The 18,292-nt window shown below is 45.5% G+C and overlaps 1 protein-coding gene across 1 annotated transcript in view; it reads right to left on the reverse strand.

Moving 5' to 3' along the window:
* LOC126236459 (nose resistant to fluoxetine protein 6-like) overlaps positions 1–18,292 on the reverse strand; it is a 350,515-nt gene that overhangs the window by 196,955 nt on the left and 135,268 nt on the right. Inside the window, exon 3 of the mRNA XM_049945777.1 lies at positions 10,193–10,410. Coding sequence (XP_049801734.1) covers positions 10,193–10,410 — 218 coding nt within the window. The remainder of the gene's footprint in view (positions 1–10,192; positions 10,411–18,292) is intronic.

Below are 18,292 nucleotides of genomic sequence, written 5' to 3' on the forward strand. Positions count from 1 at the left end.
GTATGCAAGCACAATGTCGATCATCTCTGCAGAAATGTACTGGTACACGTCTCACTGCTGACCACACGAGGTCCGCAGTAGGATGCGCACAAGAGCAATGTAGAGGAATGTAGCTCATGGCAGGTATGTTATTACGCACAGGTCAGCCATCCGCAGTACACAAGTGGCTAAAGGGTAGCACACTTTCCGTATTCAGATATCGAAACGAATCGGAACAAACCGTCACAACCGTTCATTCTGACTTCGACGCTCCACAGCGTCTCATCTGTGCATTTCCGGATGCGGGTTCCTTCGTGAAAACCGATCAGTTTGCTTTCCTGCACAACGTAGTAAGCGTGGTCCGTATTTTCTGAGACGCCCTATGTCTGTAAAAATGCTGTAATTCAGCAACTGTAATATGCACTTAGAGATGAAGAACAAAACCTATCCTACATATTGCTAATGGTCCTATTTGCTCGTTTCTCTTTTTCCTCATGTCAGAAGAATAGTAAATATATACAGTTAAATATATGCATGATTATGTGACAATCTTAATTATAAACACATAGATTACAAAAAAAAGTAAATTAACAATCCAAAAGAATTCATTGAGTCTACATTCAAATAACATTTCTCAATAACTGAGCCACACCAATGGCATTGTCGTTGGCAAGCAATAAATATTGTTCTGAGCATGAAAATATGCAGAGAGGGAACTGACAGATGTTGCTGTCTCTTCTTGGCCACATTCGCACTTGACATCGTCTGATGTGAAGATCTGAGACGTAAGTGATAATTTAGTCCCCCAGACACCAGTCACTATCCTGGTTAAGGAATCTCCAAACAACCCAGTCCTTGTTGTAGCTAGACAGAAGATTTTCACGCGCAGCTACCCTACCGCGACGCTTAGATATACAGAACGGAAGTCCAGTCTTATCTGGATGTGCTTCCAACGTTTTTAATGTCTGGAAGAAACTTCTCCTCGATTTCAGCCTAGGTTGCGACTGGCGCTCGAGAGAGAACTTCAGTTGGCTGTCAACTTGCTCCTACCACTCGACTCGTTGAAACGTCAGTCACAAAGCTATTTTAATCGCAGTGTAGTTATACTTCCGCCATAAAATTAATACTGGCTCATAAGCACTCTGAGGTAATTTAAACCGTCCTAAAGCACGCAAATACCGCCCACAATTCACGGATGTTGATCAAAATGGGGTCAAAGGCATGCAAATCTCGTCGATGGCGTCACTTGTATGTTCAGTTAGAATGAGTTCAGGTGGCTGGTAATTCTAAAGGCTGTCTGAACTACGTATGGAGAGTTCCTGAAACTTTTGTCACAATTCGTGAGCTTTTTTCCATACCTTCTATTCCCACCGCCTCCTCCTAAGAGCAACTGGAAGCAAGTATAAATCGCTCGTGGTCGTCTGTGGGGAAACAACGAATCTACACGACTGAACCACAGGCTCGCGCATCGCTCAGCAAAAAGAGTCGATATACGTGTCAGGGACGTTTCAACTCCACTTCAGATTTCCTCCTCCAAGCCTCTGAGCCCATTGCCCTATCGACGACTGGGACACTTCGCTTCACGTGGATTTCAACGACCTCGCAGTCTATTATCGTCTTGTGCCGATGTGTACCGCGACTCATCTGTCCAAATGACCTGCAACATATTTCCATGCTTGAAGCTTGGACTATGCGGCATTCCTGTGTCCATACTAATATCTGTTTTCGGTGACGTGAGTGACTTGAGGTAAATTTATTTGGCGGCGGCTGCTGTACCCCCTGCTGATGAGGAGGTTCTTGACGGCATGTCCTGCGCACCGTTTGTTATACAGTACTGAATTAGCGACTGATGTTTTCCACGACTGTCATTCTATTCTCTGTTAGAATCTGCAGTTGTCGTGGATAAACCCTGACAACTTCATGTTGTTGGCCACGGACGTTGACTCTACAGTTGGCGGGTGGCCGTGAATGATGATGTGACAGCCTTGACGCAGGGTTATGAGAAAAGCGTAGTACCTGCACGGTTTTCGAAATGCAGTATCCATTATGTCGTACAGACGCAATCTTGCCGCTACCATATGTGTTGATATCGCGTGTGTTGCACCTTCTATGCTGGGTGAGATGCTGATAACATAGCAGTCACATGACACACAGAAGACAATGTAAATACATTCTCTGCGGGGAGAGGAACACGCTCTCCAATGCAGCAGTTACCTCTGCTTCCATCGTTCATTAGTGAGTGTTGTCTTATAGAAACACATAATGAGGTAACCATAAACATTACCAGTAAATCGTATTGGCTTTTCATGGGTAGCACTATGTACCTATGACGACTTGTCTGGGCCACTACAAATAATAATGCTTAAAATTCAGATAACGGGGTTAGATCGCTGAGTACCATCACCATAATTTAACCAGTTTAAGCAGCGCATGCCAGCAAAGCTCTCAGGTAGTATCTGTTTCGTCTACAAATGGCGTTTGGAGTGACATCTCGTGGCAATGATGGGAGCTACGGGCTACCGAGCACCCAGATTGCCCGAAAGCAAGGAAGTTCGCCACGACCTACCGTCGCTTGTCGGCCTGCCCACTCCAGCCCCATTCCAGTGCGAGCTACATTTTCTGTATGGCCTTTTCCTGCGTTTCCCCTCACATCCCCTAAACACAAAATAAAAAATAAATGTTCTCGTCAGCTTAATATCTCATAGGTGCTACACCACGGGTCGTTTAGGAAATCGGCGGTTGCTTGTACCGGCCTCCCAGTAGTGACGGCTTGCAAAAAAATGGCTCTGAGCACTATGGGACTTAACTTCTGAGGTCATCAGTCCCCTAGAACTTAGAACTACTTAAACCTAACTAACATAAGGACATCACACACATCCATGCCCGAGGCAGGATTCGAACCTGCGACCGTAGCGGTCGCTCGGTTCCAGACTGTAGCGCCTAGAACCGCTCGGCCACATCGGGATGGCTTGCACCGGCATGGCACTGCACTCCGGCAGGTTTACGCCTGTCTCCTGTGTCCACAAGCTTCTCTAATGAAACAGTCTATTAGTGAAAAGCGTCCATGAGATTACATACGGACAGAAAAACGCGGCAAGTGTCTTTATTTTATGTATGGATGATCCAAGGAGTTCCGCCATTCACTCCTAGAACATACAAACAGAAAAAACGGTGAGGAACTTTATATAAGTCATACATTTCTGATTCGTACAGGTGATGAAACGTGGTTGGCTTAACAAGTTGCGCCTTATAGGCTCAGTATTCCTTCTCATTTTGCACAGCTCTCTATTCTGCGTATCCTTCATATCCTGGACAATCTCTTCTTTGCTGTATTCTTCCTATAACAGAGATTTCCAATATTTCAGTTGCAGTGCACGAAAGTTCGAAGCGTGAAATGATTCTGTAATGTCTGTTCGAGGACTCAACACTGTAACAGGCCGCGTTGTTCCGTCCACGAACGGAGACACAGTCCTCTCACTTCAACTGCACGAGAAAGCCTGCGTCTTTTTATGTCCAGTGCACACGTGGCTGTAGGTAGCGATTTCCTGTGTTCAAACGAACAAGATTGAAAGAAAATTCTAGTCTTGATAGCGGTGGAAAACGCTTTTTACGCCGTTTATACACTGACGGAAACTGACAGTGTTACACTACCAGCACGTTGACTGGAATGCTATCAGATTGTAACTCCAGTATTTTCGGAATATGTTGATTACGATTTTGTCCTTACACCAACTTATTTTCAGTGAAGGAAAAGCCCATTTCTATGCAGCGAGATCAGCTTCAGCGCACGACGTCTTTGGGTGTGTCTAACTATGTTGGAGCTTTTTAGGTGAAGATCGCAAAACACCATGCCCAAGGGAAGCGGCCATGGGGCTTATCGCAGGAAGCACATGGGAGGATCATACCGACAGATTGCACAGACATTTCGTTATCGCACAACGAAATTTCCTGGCAGATCCAAACCGTGTGCCACATCAGGGCATTTGCCCTTTTCGGGATAGCACTCTGTCCACTGAGATATCCAAACACCACTCACCACCTCCGTTTATAGCTTTAATTCCGCCTGTAACTCTTCTCCTATTCAAATCAGCGCACACAGCGTGAAAATTCACTCTGATTATAATGCAATGACTACGAAGCAAGTGGTGACAAGGTGGACTCTAGACAAGAGTGTGGCGAGAAGAGTAGACACGACTTCAAATGATTCAAATGGCTCTAAGCTCTATGGGACTTAACATCTGAGGTCATCAGTCCCCTAGACTTAAGAACTACTTAAACCTAACTAACCTAAGGACATCACACACATCCATGCACGAGGCAGGATTCAAACCTGCGACCGTGGCAGCAGCGCGGTTCCGGACTGAAGCGCCTAAAACCACTCGGCCACAACGGCCGGCTAGACACGACTCCTTCACGAAAGTCTACAGAGCGAGAAGATCGTAGGATTGGCGACTGACTGACGAGTATACGAATCACTACAACCGAAATTGTCGCAGGGGACACAGGCAAATTGTCACCACGAACCGTCTCGAAAAGATTACCTGCATTGAGGTCTCAATTTGCCATGCGTCGCTTCCTGCTGACACTATACCACACGTAACAGAGAATGAATTGTGCAGAGCCATAGATAAATGGGACAGTTATCCAAAGGCAAGTGGGACAAGTGTGGCATTTTGTTGCGTTCAACGACGAATCTAGCTTCTGCTTGTGGTGCTTACACCGACGCCAACGTGTCCCTAGAAATTGAGAAAGGGACCTGGTAACAGCGATTTTCCACAAATTTTTCTCTCCACTTCCAGGGATCATGGCGTGCGGAGCTATTGGATCTGAGAAACGGATTGATTCGGCAGTTGTTGAACGGAAGCAGAAAGTGGGCCAGTATATGGCAAGGATAGTGAGCTCTATTGTCATACCCTTCGTGGAGAGGGTACCAAATGGCATATTCCAGCATTATAGTGTGGGATTGCAGTTCGCGTCGGATATGCGGTGAGGAATGTACGTGTCCTTGACTGGCCTTGTCCCCCGATTTATCACTCAGAACATGTATGGGATGTAATGGAAAGAGATATACGAGGCCTGTTCAGAAAGTAAGCTCCGATTGATTGCCAAATTGAAACCACAGTGAACATCAGAAATGTTTTACTTGTAACAATTAGCTACACCTTTCAGCTACTTCTCTACGTAGTCGCCGTTCTGACTTAGACTTTTGTTATAGCGTTGTACCAACTTTTCAATAGCCTCATCATAGAAGGCAGCCGCCAGTGCTTTCCGCCAATTCTCCACTCTGGCCTACACCTCGTTGTCTGTGTCAAAATGTTGTCTTCAAAGACAGCGGTTCATGTGACCAGAGATGAAACTCAGGGGGAGACAATTGCGGACTGTATTGTGGGTAATCTCACATTTCCATTTGAAAACGATGCAGGAGCATCTTCATTGCCCCTGCAGAATGCGGCTGAGAATTGTCTTCAAGAAGAAACAGCACGACAGTTATGTAATGTTAGCTGCATAGCTTCAGGCGAAATTTTTCACCAGGCCCTCGTACTTGGCGGCAGACACTATTTTCTAGACATCTTTACGCACTCACTGCGAGCTCAGAAATGAGAAGAGCGACGTGATGCTAACTGGGGTTATACTAGAGACACTACCCAACACATCTGTGCAAATCTTTATCGGATTTTCATAGTCGTTTCCATTTCGCGATCGATCGGAGCTTACTTTCTGAACGCCCTTCGTAATTTCATACATGCCTTCGAGTCAGCAATCTTCATGAACTGTCATGGCAGTCGCTTCGGATATGGCAAGAAATTCGTCAAGGTAATCGTTTCAGGCTCTTTGCTTCCAGGCCACGATAAATACAACAGTGGTTGTTACACCTCGTATTGATTTTGATGATGGACGTCGGTTCTGAATGGAATGAAAGCTTTATCATTTGATACCTGTTCTGTGATGAGCATCTGCACAGAGCATGACAAATATCGAACTTGAGCTTCGTGATGTACCAGTTTCCATTACCGTCAGTGTATAATCCATCGTGTCTAACGATCTACATCTACATCTACATCATACTCGGCAAGTCACCTAATGGTGGGTGGCGGAGGGTACGTTCGGTACCACTATCTGATCCCTCCAACCATGTTCCACTCGCGAATAGTGCATGGGAAGAATGATTGTCGGTAAGCCTCTGTATTGGCTCTAATTTATCGAATTTCCTCCTCGTGATCAATACGCGAGATGTATGTGGGGGGAAGTAATATGTTATCTGACTACTCCTGAAGGCACTGTCCTGAAATGTCAATAGTAAATCTTTCCGTGATGCACAACGTCCCTCTTGTAACTTCTGCCAGGGGAGTCTGTTTAGCATCTCCGTAACGCTCTCTCGCCGGCTAAACGATCCCGTGACGAAACGCGCCGCTCTTCGTTGGATCTTCTCTATCTCCTCTATCAGTCCTATCTGATAGGGATCCCAGATAGATGAACAATACTCAAGAATCGGACGAACAATCGCCTTATAAGCCACTTCTTTCGTAGGTGAGTTACACTTCCTTAAGATTCTTCCGATGAATCTGAGTCTTGTGTCTGCTTTCTCACTATCTGTTTTAGATGGTCATTCCACTTAAGGTCGCTGTGGATAGTTGCGCCTAGATATTTTACGGCAGACGCTGTCTCCAGCTGTTTGTCATCAATAGTGTAGCTGCACAGTTGTGGATTTCTTATCCTATGTACGAGAGCAATATGTTACATTTATTTACGTACAGGGTCAACTGCCAGAGCCTGTACCATTCATCAATTCTCTACAGGTCTTTCTGCGAATTCTTACTATCTTATGGCGTCGCTACTTTGGTATAGACAACTGCATCATCTGCGAATAGCCTTAAACAGCATCCGACGCTTTCTTCTATATATATGTTATAGCAACCGTTAAGAGCGACGTATTGAGTTCTATCTACAAAAAAGTCCTGGATTCAATCGCATGTCTGCTCCGATAATCCGTAAGCTAGTATTTTTTCTCATTAAACGGCAGTGCGGCACGGTGTCAGATGCCTTACTGAAATCAAGGAACGCGGCATCAGCCTGAGCGCCGTTGTCCACTGCGCTGTGGATCTCATGGAGGAACCGAGCGAGCTGAATTTCGCAGGATCTCTGTTTGCGGAATCCATGTTGATTTTTATGGAGGAGCTGTTCATTTTCCAAGAACGTCATAATTCTTGAGCATAAAATATGTTCCATAGGTCTACAACAGATTGACGTCAACGATATAGGTCTATAATTGTGTGAATATGTCTTACGGCCTTTCTTAAAAACGGGAATGACATGCGCTTTTTCCCAGTCGTTAAGTACCTTCCGTTGCTCAAGCGGTCTACAATAAATTACTGCTAGAAGGGGAGCAAGTTCTTTCGCGTAATCCTTATAGAATCTTATAGGTATCTCATCTGGTCCTGAAACCTTTCCACTACTAAGCTATTGTAGCTCCTTTTCAATTCTTCGATCAGTTATCTCAATATCTGCCATTTAGACGTTCGCACGACTATTGAAAGAAGGGACAGTCTTTCGATCTAACGCGGTGAAACAACTTGGAAGACCGAATTGAGTATTTCGGCCTTCTCTCTTTCACCTTCCGTTTCGGTGCCGGTGTGGTCGCTGAGAGAATGAGTAGATGATTTTGAACCACTTACTGATTTTACATACGACCAAACTCTCTTAGGGTTGTTATTCAGGTCAGTTGACAAAGTCTCACTTTCGAAATCATTGAATGCTTCTCTCATTCCTCTCCTTACGCTCATTTTCGCTTCTTTCAGCTTTTGTTTGCCAGCTAGGTTTTTACTTCTCTTGAATCTGAGATGAAGTGCTCTTTGTTTGTTTATGTAGAGCTTTTCTAATACGGCTATTAAACCATGGTGGATCTTTCGCATCCCTTAAAACCTTACTCGGAACATTCTTGTCTAGGGCATATTGAACGATGCCTTTGAATTTTTTCCATTTGTTCTGCACATCTTCGTCCTCATCACCGAATATTTGATGCTGATTGCTGAGATATTCTGAAATTTGTATCCTGTCACCCTTGCTGAGCAAATATATACTCCTACCTTTCTTAACATTCCTTGTAGGAGCCGTCGTCATAGAATCTGTCACAGCGTTATGATCACTGATATCTTCCTCTACGTTAACTGATTCGGTAAGTTCAGGTCTGTTTCTTGCCAGGAGGTCTAAGACGTTACCCTCACGAGTTGGTTATCTATCTGCTCAAGCTAATTTTTGGACAAGACATCCAGAACAATGCCATACGATTCCCTGTCTCTGGCACAAGTTTTGATGGCATAACACTCCCAATCTATACCTGGCATGTTGAAGTCACCCCTTATTACAACGGCATGATCTGGAAAATTACTAATGATATTCTGCAAGGTCTGTCTGAAGCGCTCTACAACTACAGATCCTGACCCAGGTGGTCTATAAAAGCACCCGAACACCATTTTTGACCGTTCTTTGATACTCAGTTTTACCCAGATTAATTCACATTCGGAATCCATGATAACCTCGCTAGAGTGTATCGAGTTTCTGAGTGCAATAAACACGCCGCCAATATTGGCGACTAACCTATCTTTACGATAAACATTCCAATCTGAACTTAGGATTTCATTGTCATTATCTGGCTTCAACCAGCTTCCTGTTCCCAATACTATTTGTGCATTATAACCTTCAATAAGAATTACTAATTCTGGGACCTTTCTCTGGATGCTCCTGCAGTTTACTAAAATCATATTAATCTTTTCATTCTGTGATCTGCGAGGACCAAGTTTCTCTGAGGTCGCTGTGACTGATTTAACAGCAAATCGTGTTTGCTCCCAAGAGAGGGGTCCTCTAACCTAAAAAAGACCCATGTGCACGCGACACGTACTCCGCTACCCTAGTAGCCGCTTCCTGCGTGTAGTGCACGCCTGATCTATTAAGGGGAACCCTAGAATTCTGCACGCAATTGCGGAGGTCGAGAAATTCGCTTCCGATACCGTCGCAGAGCCGTCTGAGCCTCTGGTTTATACCTTACGCTCTGCTCCAAACCAGATGACCGCGATCAACCCTGGGTACGAAGCTACAAATAGAGAGCTTAGCCTGCACCCCGCCTGCGTTGCTAGTTGCCCTCACCAAATCAGCCAGTCGCGAAAGGAGCCGAGGATGGCCTCAGAACCCAAGCAGCAGGCGTCATTCGTGCCGACATGTGCCACTACATGCAGCCGGTTTCACCCAGTGCGCTCGATAGCCACCGGCTGGGCCTTCTCCACATCACGGATGGGACCTACCGGCAAACATACCGAATGCACACTGGAGTTCTTACCCGCCTTGCCTATTATCTCCCTGAGGGGCTCCATCACACGCCTAACATTGGGGCTCCCAATGACTAGCGTACCGGACTGGGCAGGAAAATCGACCGCTGGCCCAACAGGAAAGGCATCCCGTGCTGGCTCAGAGTTATCATCAACACTAGGAAGCACTTCGCACCTGTTGCTAAGACGTAGGGAGCCAGCCTCACGGCCTGCTCCTTCTTTCGCCTTCCGCTCAGTGACACGCGAACCCACCACAGTCTGCCACCCACTCTGGAGTGAGGACGGACCGGTCAGATGTTGCGTATCGGAAGCCGCAGTGACGTCCGGGCTACCAGTGGTTTCCAGTGACACCAAAGGTCTCGCACGTCTAGTTAATTATCTCAATTTTTACCACAGTTTTTAATAGATTTGGGAAATTCTAGAGTTTCGTACACCTGTAAGTATGGTTTGTATACTGTGCAAAATTCATCGAAGAATCTCTCTTACTTATGAAGAAAAGTGTACCTACAGCAACAAATGCAGCCAATACCAAGTGAAAAAAGTGATGAAATTTCACATGTAAAAAAATTTGTTTTGTTATGTTTTTGAACTTCCTCTGCTATGAGTGTGAATCCTGAATCCTTCCTGGTCATTCTAACAAAGTTTTATGAATTTATTTGTAAAAGTATAGACAGTGTAAATTAAAATGTCCTGTGGTGCCTCTCCTGCTCCAAGTCGGCCCGTTTCACGTCCTACCCCCTTAATTTACAGTTTATCACACAAGTGCTGCTGCTGCTGCTCTGCTGCGCCTCTTCTCGGCTCGGGGGCTGCCGCTACATTGAGTGCCGAGCGCGGCAACTAGTTCCCGCCCAGTGCTTGAAGGTAGTAGCGAGGCTTTAGCGTAGCGCCCTAACCTGCAGCTTGAGCCAGGCGGACTGGTCCTGCTGGAAGCGGTCGCTGTAGGGGTCGGTCGGCAGGGGCTGCGGCTCGGCGGGCAGCGCCTGCACCTGCGGCAGGCAGTACTGGCCGCGCAGCCCGCCCGCGCCCGCCGACACGCACTGGTCGAAGTGGCCCAGCTGGTACACCGAGCCGTACAGCACGCCGGAGGGCGCCTTCACCGACGCGTCGTACACTGCAACCACAGGCCGCCGTCGAGCATTAGCGAGGCTGCCCAGCTCTTCCACCCACGCAAGCGCCATTGTTACAAGTAGCTCCGTCTGCCTTCTGCTGCTGCACACTGCAGGCTGGACACGAAATAAAAACAAAAATGTGATGGCCGGGCAGTATTTGAACCACAGTCCTGTCGAATGTGAGTCTAGTCATAATACTGGGCCACAACGCGCGGATAGAAACTATAGGACACCAAACTGGAAATGCGAGAGCTCTGACACGCATCCACCAGTAGTCTGTCTGGCTTGTTTCCTGTGATGCCTATGTCCGCCAGCTTGATGAAAAGATCGGTTACGGAACTTGAGAAGAAAGAGTGATAGTTGTAGTCACTACCTCCTCCATACCGTCTTCTGTCAGCGTTCAATAAATAATATAACACGTTTTCTCGGCTAATTTCGGTTGAAAAAACGCGTAATTTGTCGTGGGACATTGTGGAATATTCCAGCTTCAGCTCCTACTGTTCCATGAAGATCTGATGGCACTATACGTAGCCTTGAAAATGGCGTCTATAACCCAGCAGAGAGCTGTCACTGAGTTTCTTTTGGCGGAAAACCAGAGCAACGCAGATATTCATAGGCGCTTGCAGAACGTATACGGAGACCTGGGATTGAACAAATGAACAAAAGCATCGTGAGTCGTTGGCGATGCGTCTGTCATCATCGCACCAAGGTCATGCAAACCTGTTCCGTTTCTCGCGTGCAGATCGGCCGCACACAGCTGTGACTCCTACAATGTTGGAACGTGTGGACTCTCTCATTCGAGGAGATCGACGGATAACAAACGCCTCGTTGCTCAGTTAGACGTAGTGCTGATTCACTCGTCCACCAGTTGGCCTACACAAAGTTGTGTAGTTCTCAGTAAACTGAAGAAACAACTTCAGCGTGTTCGTTCCCACAATAATGTGAACGAACTTCTCCTTCTCCATGACAAGGCAAGGCCTCACATAAGTCTGTGGACCTTAAAGGCGCTCACAAAACTTAACCGGACAGTTCTTCCTTATACACTCTACAGCCCGGATCTCGCGCCTTCCCACTTCCATCTGCTTGGTCCAATGAAGGATGCACTCCACAGGTAGTGGATGACGGGTAGGTTATTGATGCAGCAAGACGTTGGCTACGATGTCACCGATACAGTGATACCATGTGAGCATACAGGCCTTCTCAGTAAGGTGGCGTAAGGCCGTTACATTGGACAGCATGGGGACTATGTTGAAAAATAGGGTTTTGTACCCAAAAGAGTGGGAAATAATATGGTGTACTGGAATCCCGAATAAAACCTTCAGAAAGAAATGGGTTGCATTATTCATTAAACCTCTTCCCTCCTCCTCCCCCCCCCCCCGCGCGCAATTCAGATACGCCTCCCGGTACAGGCAATGCATCAACAATCTTCAATCGTTAATAAATTAAGTCAGACATCGTTTGTAGTTGAATTCTCAGGAATAGGAAGGTGGCCCCACACTAGGTGTGAGCTTGACTCCGGCATCCAGTGGACCATTGAGCGGTGGACATGTTTGTCTACTCTCACAAAGCACAGATAGTTACGCTTCCCAATGCTTTGGTAGTGGAGAGTTTCAGAAGACATCATCTTACTTCAGGCTGGTAATACTAACGCTGACATGTCGCCTAGTACTTTCAACACATGCCTCCTCTTGTGAACTTGTGGGTTACAAGCGTGGAAATTGTTTGCGCATAGGTATGCTGCAACTAAATGACACTGAGGATCCATTTCTTTGTAAAGATTGAATTTCCTCATACTGAGAAACGAGAAGGAGCGCCTGTTTTATTTCGTAAAAACTGTCTAGAGCCAAGAAAGCGCAAAAAATTCTTTATTTACAAATAACCGCTTTCAACAGACTTTGCTGTCATCTTCAAGTCTTCAAAAATTTATAATGTATTCATTTTGAGTTGGACCTCAAGAAAAGTTGTTGAGAGGTGGCATGAGCCCCCTCTCATATTTCTATCTTACTCTGAGTAATTCGATTTTCCTCTCTAATTGCTTGCGGTGAAAAGTTGCTATTCCTTCACACGCAGACTTCCCATGCAGCGTCTCTCGTCACCCAGGTGGTCTGGTGACAGGCGGGTTCTGCTGATCTTAAAAGGGTTATGCCGACGGGTCTGAGGGAGTCGAGTGGATGCTTTCCAGACGCCGACATTGTCATAAGAGTGGCAGCGACACGCCCACAGGGGCCTGACAGAGCGGCTGGGCTTGAGATTCCATTAATTCACAGAAACTTTGTGAAAACACTTTCTGGTGGGCTACCAGCGAGGCGTGGGAATGACTTGTGTTCCCAGGCAGTCTTGGCGGGCAAATTCCCGCGTTTTCTGAACAATCATAGCTGTAATTGGCTTGATCAGGGAATAGCTCCGTGACGTAGCAAAATCGGCGCAGAAATTGGCGCAAGTATCTCCATTGGTGGAATAGTACTGCGTCGGCAATACAGGGGAATTTTCCGCCGGTTTTCCAGTTGCTGATTGGAACGTTTAGCCACGACCACTGTCGTGGGGGCGGGAATGTTCTGTGTACAGCTTGTACGGGTGCTCTTGAGAGGGTCGGCTCTCGGCTTTCAGTTGGAGTAGGTTACAAGACTGAGCTCTTGCTGCTCTGGACAGCCTGCCTTCAGTTGGCTGTCTAATATACTTTCATTTAATTGTAACTGTTTGACGAAGTTGCTGAAGTTTCGACTTCAACGTAACTTTCCGAGTACAGTTGGCAATTGAGCGTTCTGCGTACAAGCGGCCTATGTTGTCCGTCTTGAGCAGTTTTGGCTAAAGATGACTGTACCGGAGTTACTGTGTGACTTCTCTTGCTAAAATCACTCACTGTACCGTCAGTGATTGTGTAGCGAGCCTTCTTCGTCTCCCTCAGAGGCGTATTTGTGTTGCTAGGAAGTCTTTAGTGTGGAACAACCAGACCAGGAGAATTTGTTTCGGGCTATACTCACGACATTATCATCACCACGACGGGACGTCGAAGCAACCAGCCATCGCCTCCGGTATGCCAGATCGACACTTGCAGTTAAGAAGACAGCTTGGTAATGTATGTCCGCAGCACCGGCAAATCAGGGAATTTTGCTAGGTGATAATCAGAGCTCAGCAGAGCGCGCCTGTTCGTTTTTTCTAACTTTGTTCTGTCTTGGGTGTTCATTGTCTGAGTTATCACTACTGTAGCAGCAATTAATTTTGGGTTGTCTGGGTGTTCCTCTTAAGATTTGAGTTGCAAGGAATTGGCTCCACATACCACTTGGTCATAAATGTCACAGTCTAGTTTATGGACAACTTCACCCTCACAGCATTTATTTGAGTATCCAATTTGATGTATTGTAAATGTTTCATGTGTTTTGTTTATTGTTTTGAGTTTAGTCATAATAAATCAAATTGTTATTTTGGACAGAACTTTCATTCTGTTAATCGGTAGAGCAAACCTTTCATTTCTTACTGCGTTAAGGAAACTTTCCTTTATCTAATTAATTTCTATCCGATTAAATTATTGCAGGTGCCAAACTCTTTTCTACTCCACTTGCAGGGTCGATTACAGTCAGTTCGCGTTTCTTCTTAATCCATTTGCAACAGCAAAAGTCGGAGTTAGAAAAGGGGGGGGGGGCTTAGAGCATCATTTCCATATGAAGATTCGAGAAGAATTTAGTGTTAAATACACTGCTAGCCCCGGCACCTCGCATTGTCATGCAGATAAATCGTAGTACATTATATAAAGGTTTTTAGAAAAATGAAACATTAAAAATCAGAAAGTAGCTTCTGCAAATGGCCATGCCCATGTACGTAGCGCTCAACATACGATTGTTAAATCGTAAAAAAAACACAGTACACAATAAAATGCACATTACCACATCTGTTTACTTTAGATGGACATGTTCTAATAGTTGAAGATAGACTTTAGACGCCGTATAAAGTACAGCTCAAAACCTTGTCCCGTTAGGGTTTGATACGTTGAAGTGAGAGATGTAACCCTTGCTTGCCGAAACTGAGTTCTCAAGCGATACAGTGACATTTTCAAAAGTTTTCTTGGGAGGGTACTACGGAGAATCGATCTCTACTTATCTCACTGACTGACCACAAATTAACCGTTTTGATTGGATGAAAAAGTTTAGGTGGAGCTCTTTTTTCGCAGAATGCTTGGGCGGGTAGAAAAGCCAAGTTTTGCGGCACTTTATCTCTAATTTCAGATCTGATTCGATGCAGCTCCTCTGACTCTCTGGTGTTCTGATCCTTGGTTCAAACTTCAATCGGAACAAGTGCTGGGAATCACTGGTAACGGACTACAAGGGGCACGGATGCTGCCCGAAGACATTGAAGGCAACGTTTGACTTGCTTCGCTGGATACGACGTGGGTCCAAGTACGCGTTCGTGCCCTGAGGGGATTTTCTCGAAAGCGCGAGATTAAGTCAGTTCCTTGCCAACTGTTGCACCAATCCCTTGTCCGATTCGCGAGTGCACTTCAATTTTGTTAATCGTGTCCACACGTTGCAGTTAACTTTCTGGCATGTCTGGTTAACATCCCCTTCGGATAACATAACCACGCAATTCTTTCCGCTCACCTCAGAATCGGTAACTTCATTCGTGCTTTTCCGGTTTGCAGACGACCTACCCATAAGCATTTAAGATATATTCTAACTGAGACTTCACCATGTTCTTTAACAGTTTTGTTTATCCATCGTATCTGAATATTCTGTAAATTTCTTTTACTCGTGTGTGCTCACGTGAGATATTAAATTAAATAAATATGGTCTCATTATATCTTTCTTGTAGCTAGATACTCCCTTACATCTAATATTTAAATAATTAATGCACCCACGGGTCACTCGCGAGGGCTGTTTGCGTTATCCATTGCGAAATTTTAATGCTAAGTATTGAACTCACGGGTGGACATTCTGAATCGGGATAGTACAGACGGCACCAGATGTTAAACCGAGCATCTAAGTCGAAGCCCACATCAGCCTCTTGCACCTGTATACAAGTTATTAAAAATTTTGTCTCTCCTGTACTAGCACACAGTGGAGGTCCCCAGGGTAACGAAATCCGTCCACTTGCGGGAGCTGACAGTCAATAACTGGAAACACAAGGAAAAAGTACACCGGTAATTCAGACGACCGTATTCTGATGCAGGGTGGTTTGAATATAACGTACACCAACCTAGAGAACATAGAAATGCTACTCATATATGGAAAATATAAGTTAGCAGTAGCAGTTTTAAACGATATTGTGTGTACAGTAATGGCAGTCCTAGAGTACAAATAGCATCACTATTAATTTTCTTTTATTGCGGTTGAAGGCAGGTGTAATGTTACTCAGGCCGAGGAGCTTTACAGAGAGCGATACCCTGACTAGAATCCACATTCCCGACAGACGTTTTCTCGTCTTCTTGTGGCGCTTCAGGAAGCAAGAAAATTCAACCCAGTGCAACACAACAGTCCCAGAATTCGCGCAGACGAAGTCGATAAAGTTACTGTTCTCGTTTCTGTTACAATGAATTCACACGTCAGAACATCATAACTTGAACGGGACATTGACATTCCTAGAGCAATGTACATCGTATGCTAACACGTAGCCAATTCCACCCTTACCATGTACATTTATACAAATGGAATGGTTTCCAGAATCGTGCACGATTCTATCATTGGGCACGGTAGACAAGCGTCGCAAGCCGGAACTTATCTTCTTTTTGCAGCTGAATGTTACTTCTGAAATAAAGGACACGTAAATGCAAAGAACCAGAAATATTGGACCAGTGAAAACCCACGATGGCTCAGGCAAATGGATGATCAGTGTCAATGGAGAGTTAATATCTAGTATGGGATGCTTGGTACAACAGTTATTGGCCTCTATATATCATCGATGTTAAACGACAGTGCATATGCCAGCTTTCCTCTCACGAATTATCTTTCGCCTTCAGGATGAAGTGCTGCTGTTGTTGTTGTGGTCTTCAGTCCTGAGACTGGTTTGATGCAGCTCACCGTGCTACTCTATCCTGTGCAAGCTTCTTCATCTCCCAGTACCTACTGCAACCTACATCCTTCTGAATCTGTTTAGTGTATTCATCTCTTGGTCTCCCTCTACGATTTTTACCCTCCACGCTGCCCTCCAATACTAAATTGGTGATCCCTTGATGCCTCAGAACATGTCCTATCAACCGATCCCTTCTTCTAGTCAAGTTGTGCCACAAACTTCTCTTCTCCCCAATCCTATTCAATACCTCCTCATTAGTTATATGATCTAAACATCTAATCTTCAGCATTCTTCTGTAGCACCACATTTCGAAAGCTTCTATTCGCTTCCTGTCCAAACTAGTTATTGTCCACGTTTCACTTCTATACATGATTATGCTCCATACAAATACAGGGTGTTTCAAAAATGACCGGTATATTTGAAACGGCAATAAAAACTAAACGAGCAGCGATAGAAATACACCGTTTGTTGTAATATGCTTGGGACAACAGTACATTTTCAGGCAGACAAACTTTCGAAATTACAGTAGTTACAATTTTCAACAACAGATGGCGCTGCGGTCTGGGAAACTCTATAGTACGATATTTTCCACATATCCACCATGCGTAGCAATAATATGGCGTAGTCTCTGAATGAAATTACCCGAAACCTTTGACAACGTGTCTGGCGGAATGGCTTCACATGCAGATGAGATGTACTGCTTCAGCTGTTCAATTGTTTCTGGATTCTGGCGGTACACCTGGTCTTTCAAGTGTCCCCACAGAAAGAAGTCACAGGGGTTCATGTCTGGCGAATAGGGAGGCCAATCCACGCCGCCTCCTGTATGTTTCGGATAGCCCAAAGCAATCACACGATCATCGAAATATTCATTCAGGAAATTAAAGACGTCGGCCGTGCGATGTGGCCGGGCACCATCTTGCATAAACCACGAGGTGTTCGCAGTGTCGTCTAAGGCAGTTTGTACCGCCACAAATTCACGAAGAATGTCCAGATAGCGTGATGCAGTAATCGTTTCGGATCTGAAAAATGGGCCAATGATTCCTTTGGAAGAAATGGCGGCCCAGACCAGTACTTTTTGAGGATGCAGGGACGATGGGACTGCAACATGGGGCTTTTCGGTTCCCCATATGCGCCAGTTCTATTTATTGACGAAGCCGTCCAGGTAAAAATAAGCTTCGTCAGTAAACCAAATGCTGCCCACATGCATATCGCCGTCATCAATCCTGTGCACTATATCGTTAGCGAATGTCTCTCGTGCAGCAATGGTAGCGGCGCTGAGAGGTTGCCGCGTTTGAATTTTGTATGGATAGAGGTGTAAACTCTGGAGCATGAGACGATACGTGGACGTTGGCGTCATTTGGACCGCAGCTGCAACACGGCGAACGGAAAACTCGAGGCCGCTGTTGGATCACCTGCTGCACTAGCTGCGCGTTGCCCTCTGTGGTTGCCATACGCGGTCGCCCTACCTTTCCAGCACGTTCATCCGTCACGTTCCCAGTCCGTTGACATTTTTCAAACAGATCCTTTATTGTATCGCTTTTCGGTCCTTTGGTTACATTAAACCTCCGTTGAAAATTTCGTCTTGTTGCAACAACACTGTGTTCTAGGCGGTGGAATTCCAACACCAGAAAAATCCTCTGTTCTAAGGAATAAACCATGTTGTCTACAGCACACTTGCACGTTGCGAACAGCACACGCTTACAGCAGAAAGACGACGTACAGAATGGCGCACCCACAGACTGCATTGTCTTCTATATCTTTCGCATCACTTGCAGCGCCATCTGTTGTTGAAAATTGTAACTACTGTAATTTCGAAAGATTGTGCGCCTGAAAATGTACTGTTGTCCCAAGCATATTGCAACAAACGGTGTATTTCTGTCGCTG

This window comes from Schistocerca nitens, chromosome 2 (genome assembly GCF_023898315.1).
Source record: "Schistocerca nitens isolate TAMUIC-IGC-003100 chromosome 2, iqSchNite1.1, whole genome shotgun sequence".
Classification (NCBI taxonomy): domain Eukaryota; kingdom Metazoa; phylum Arthropoda; class Insecta; order Orthoptera; family Acrididae; genus Schistocerca; species Schistocerca nitens.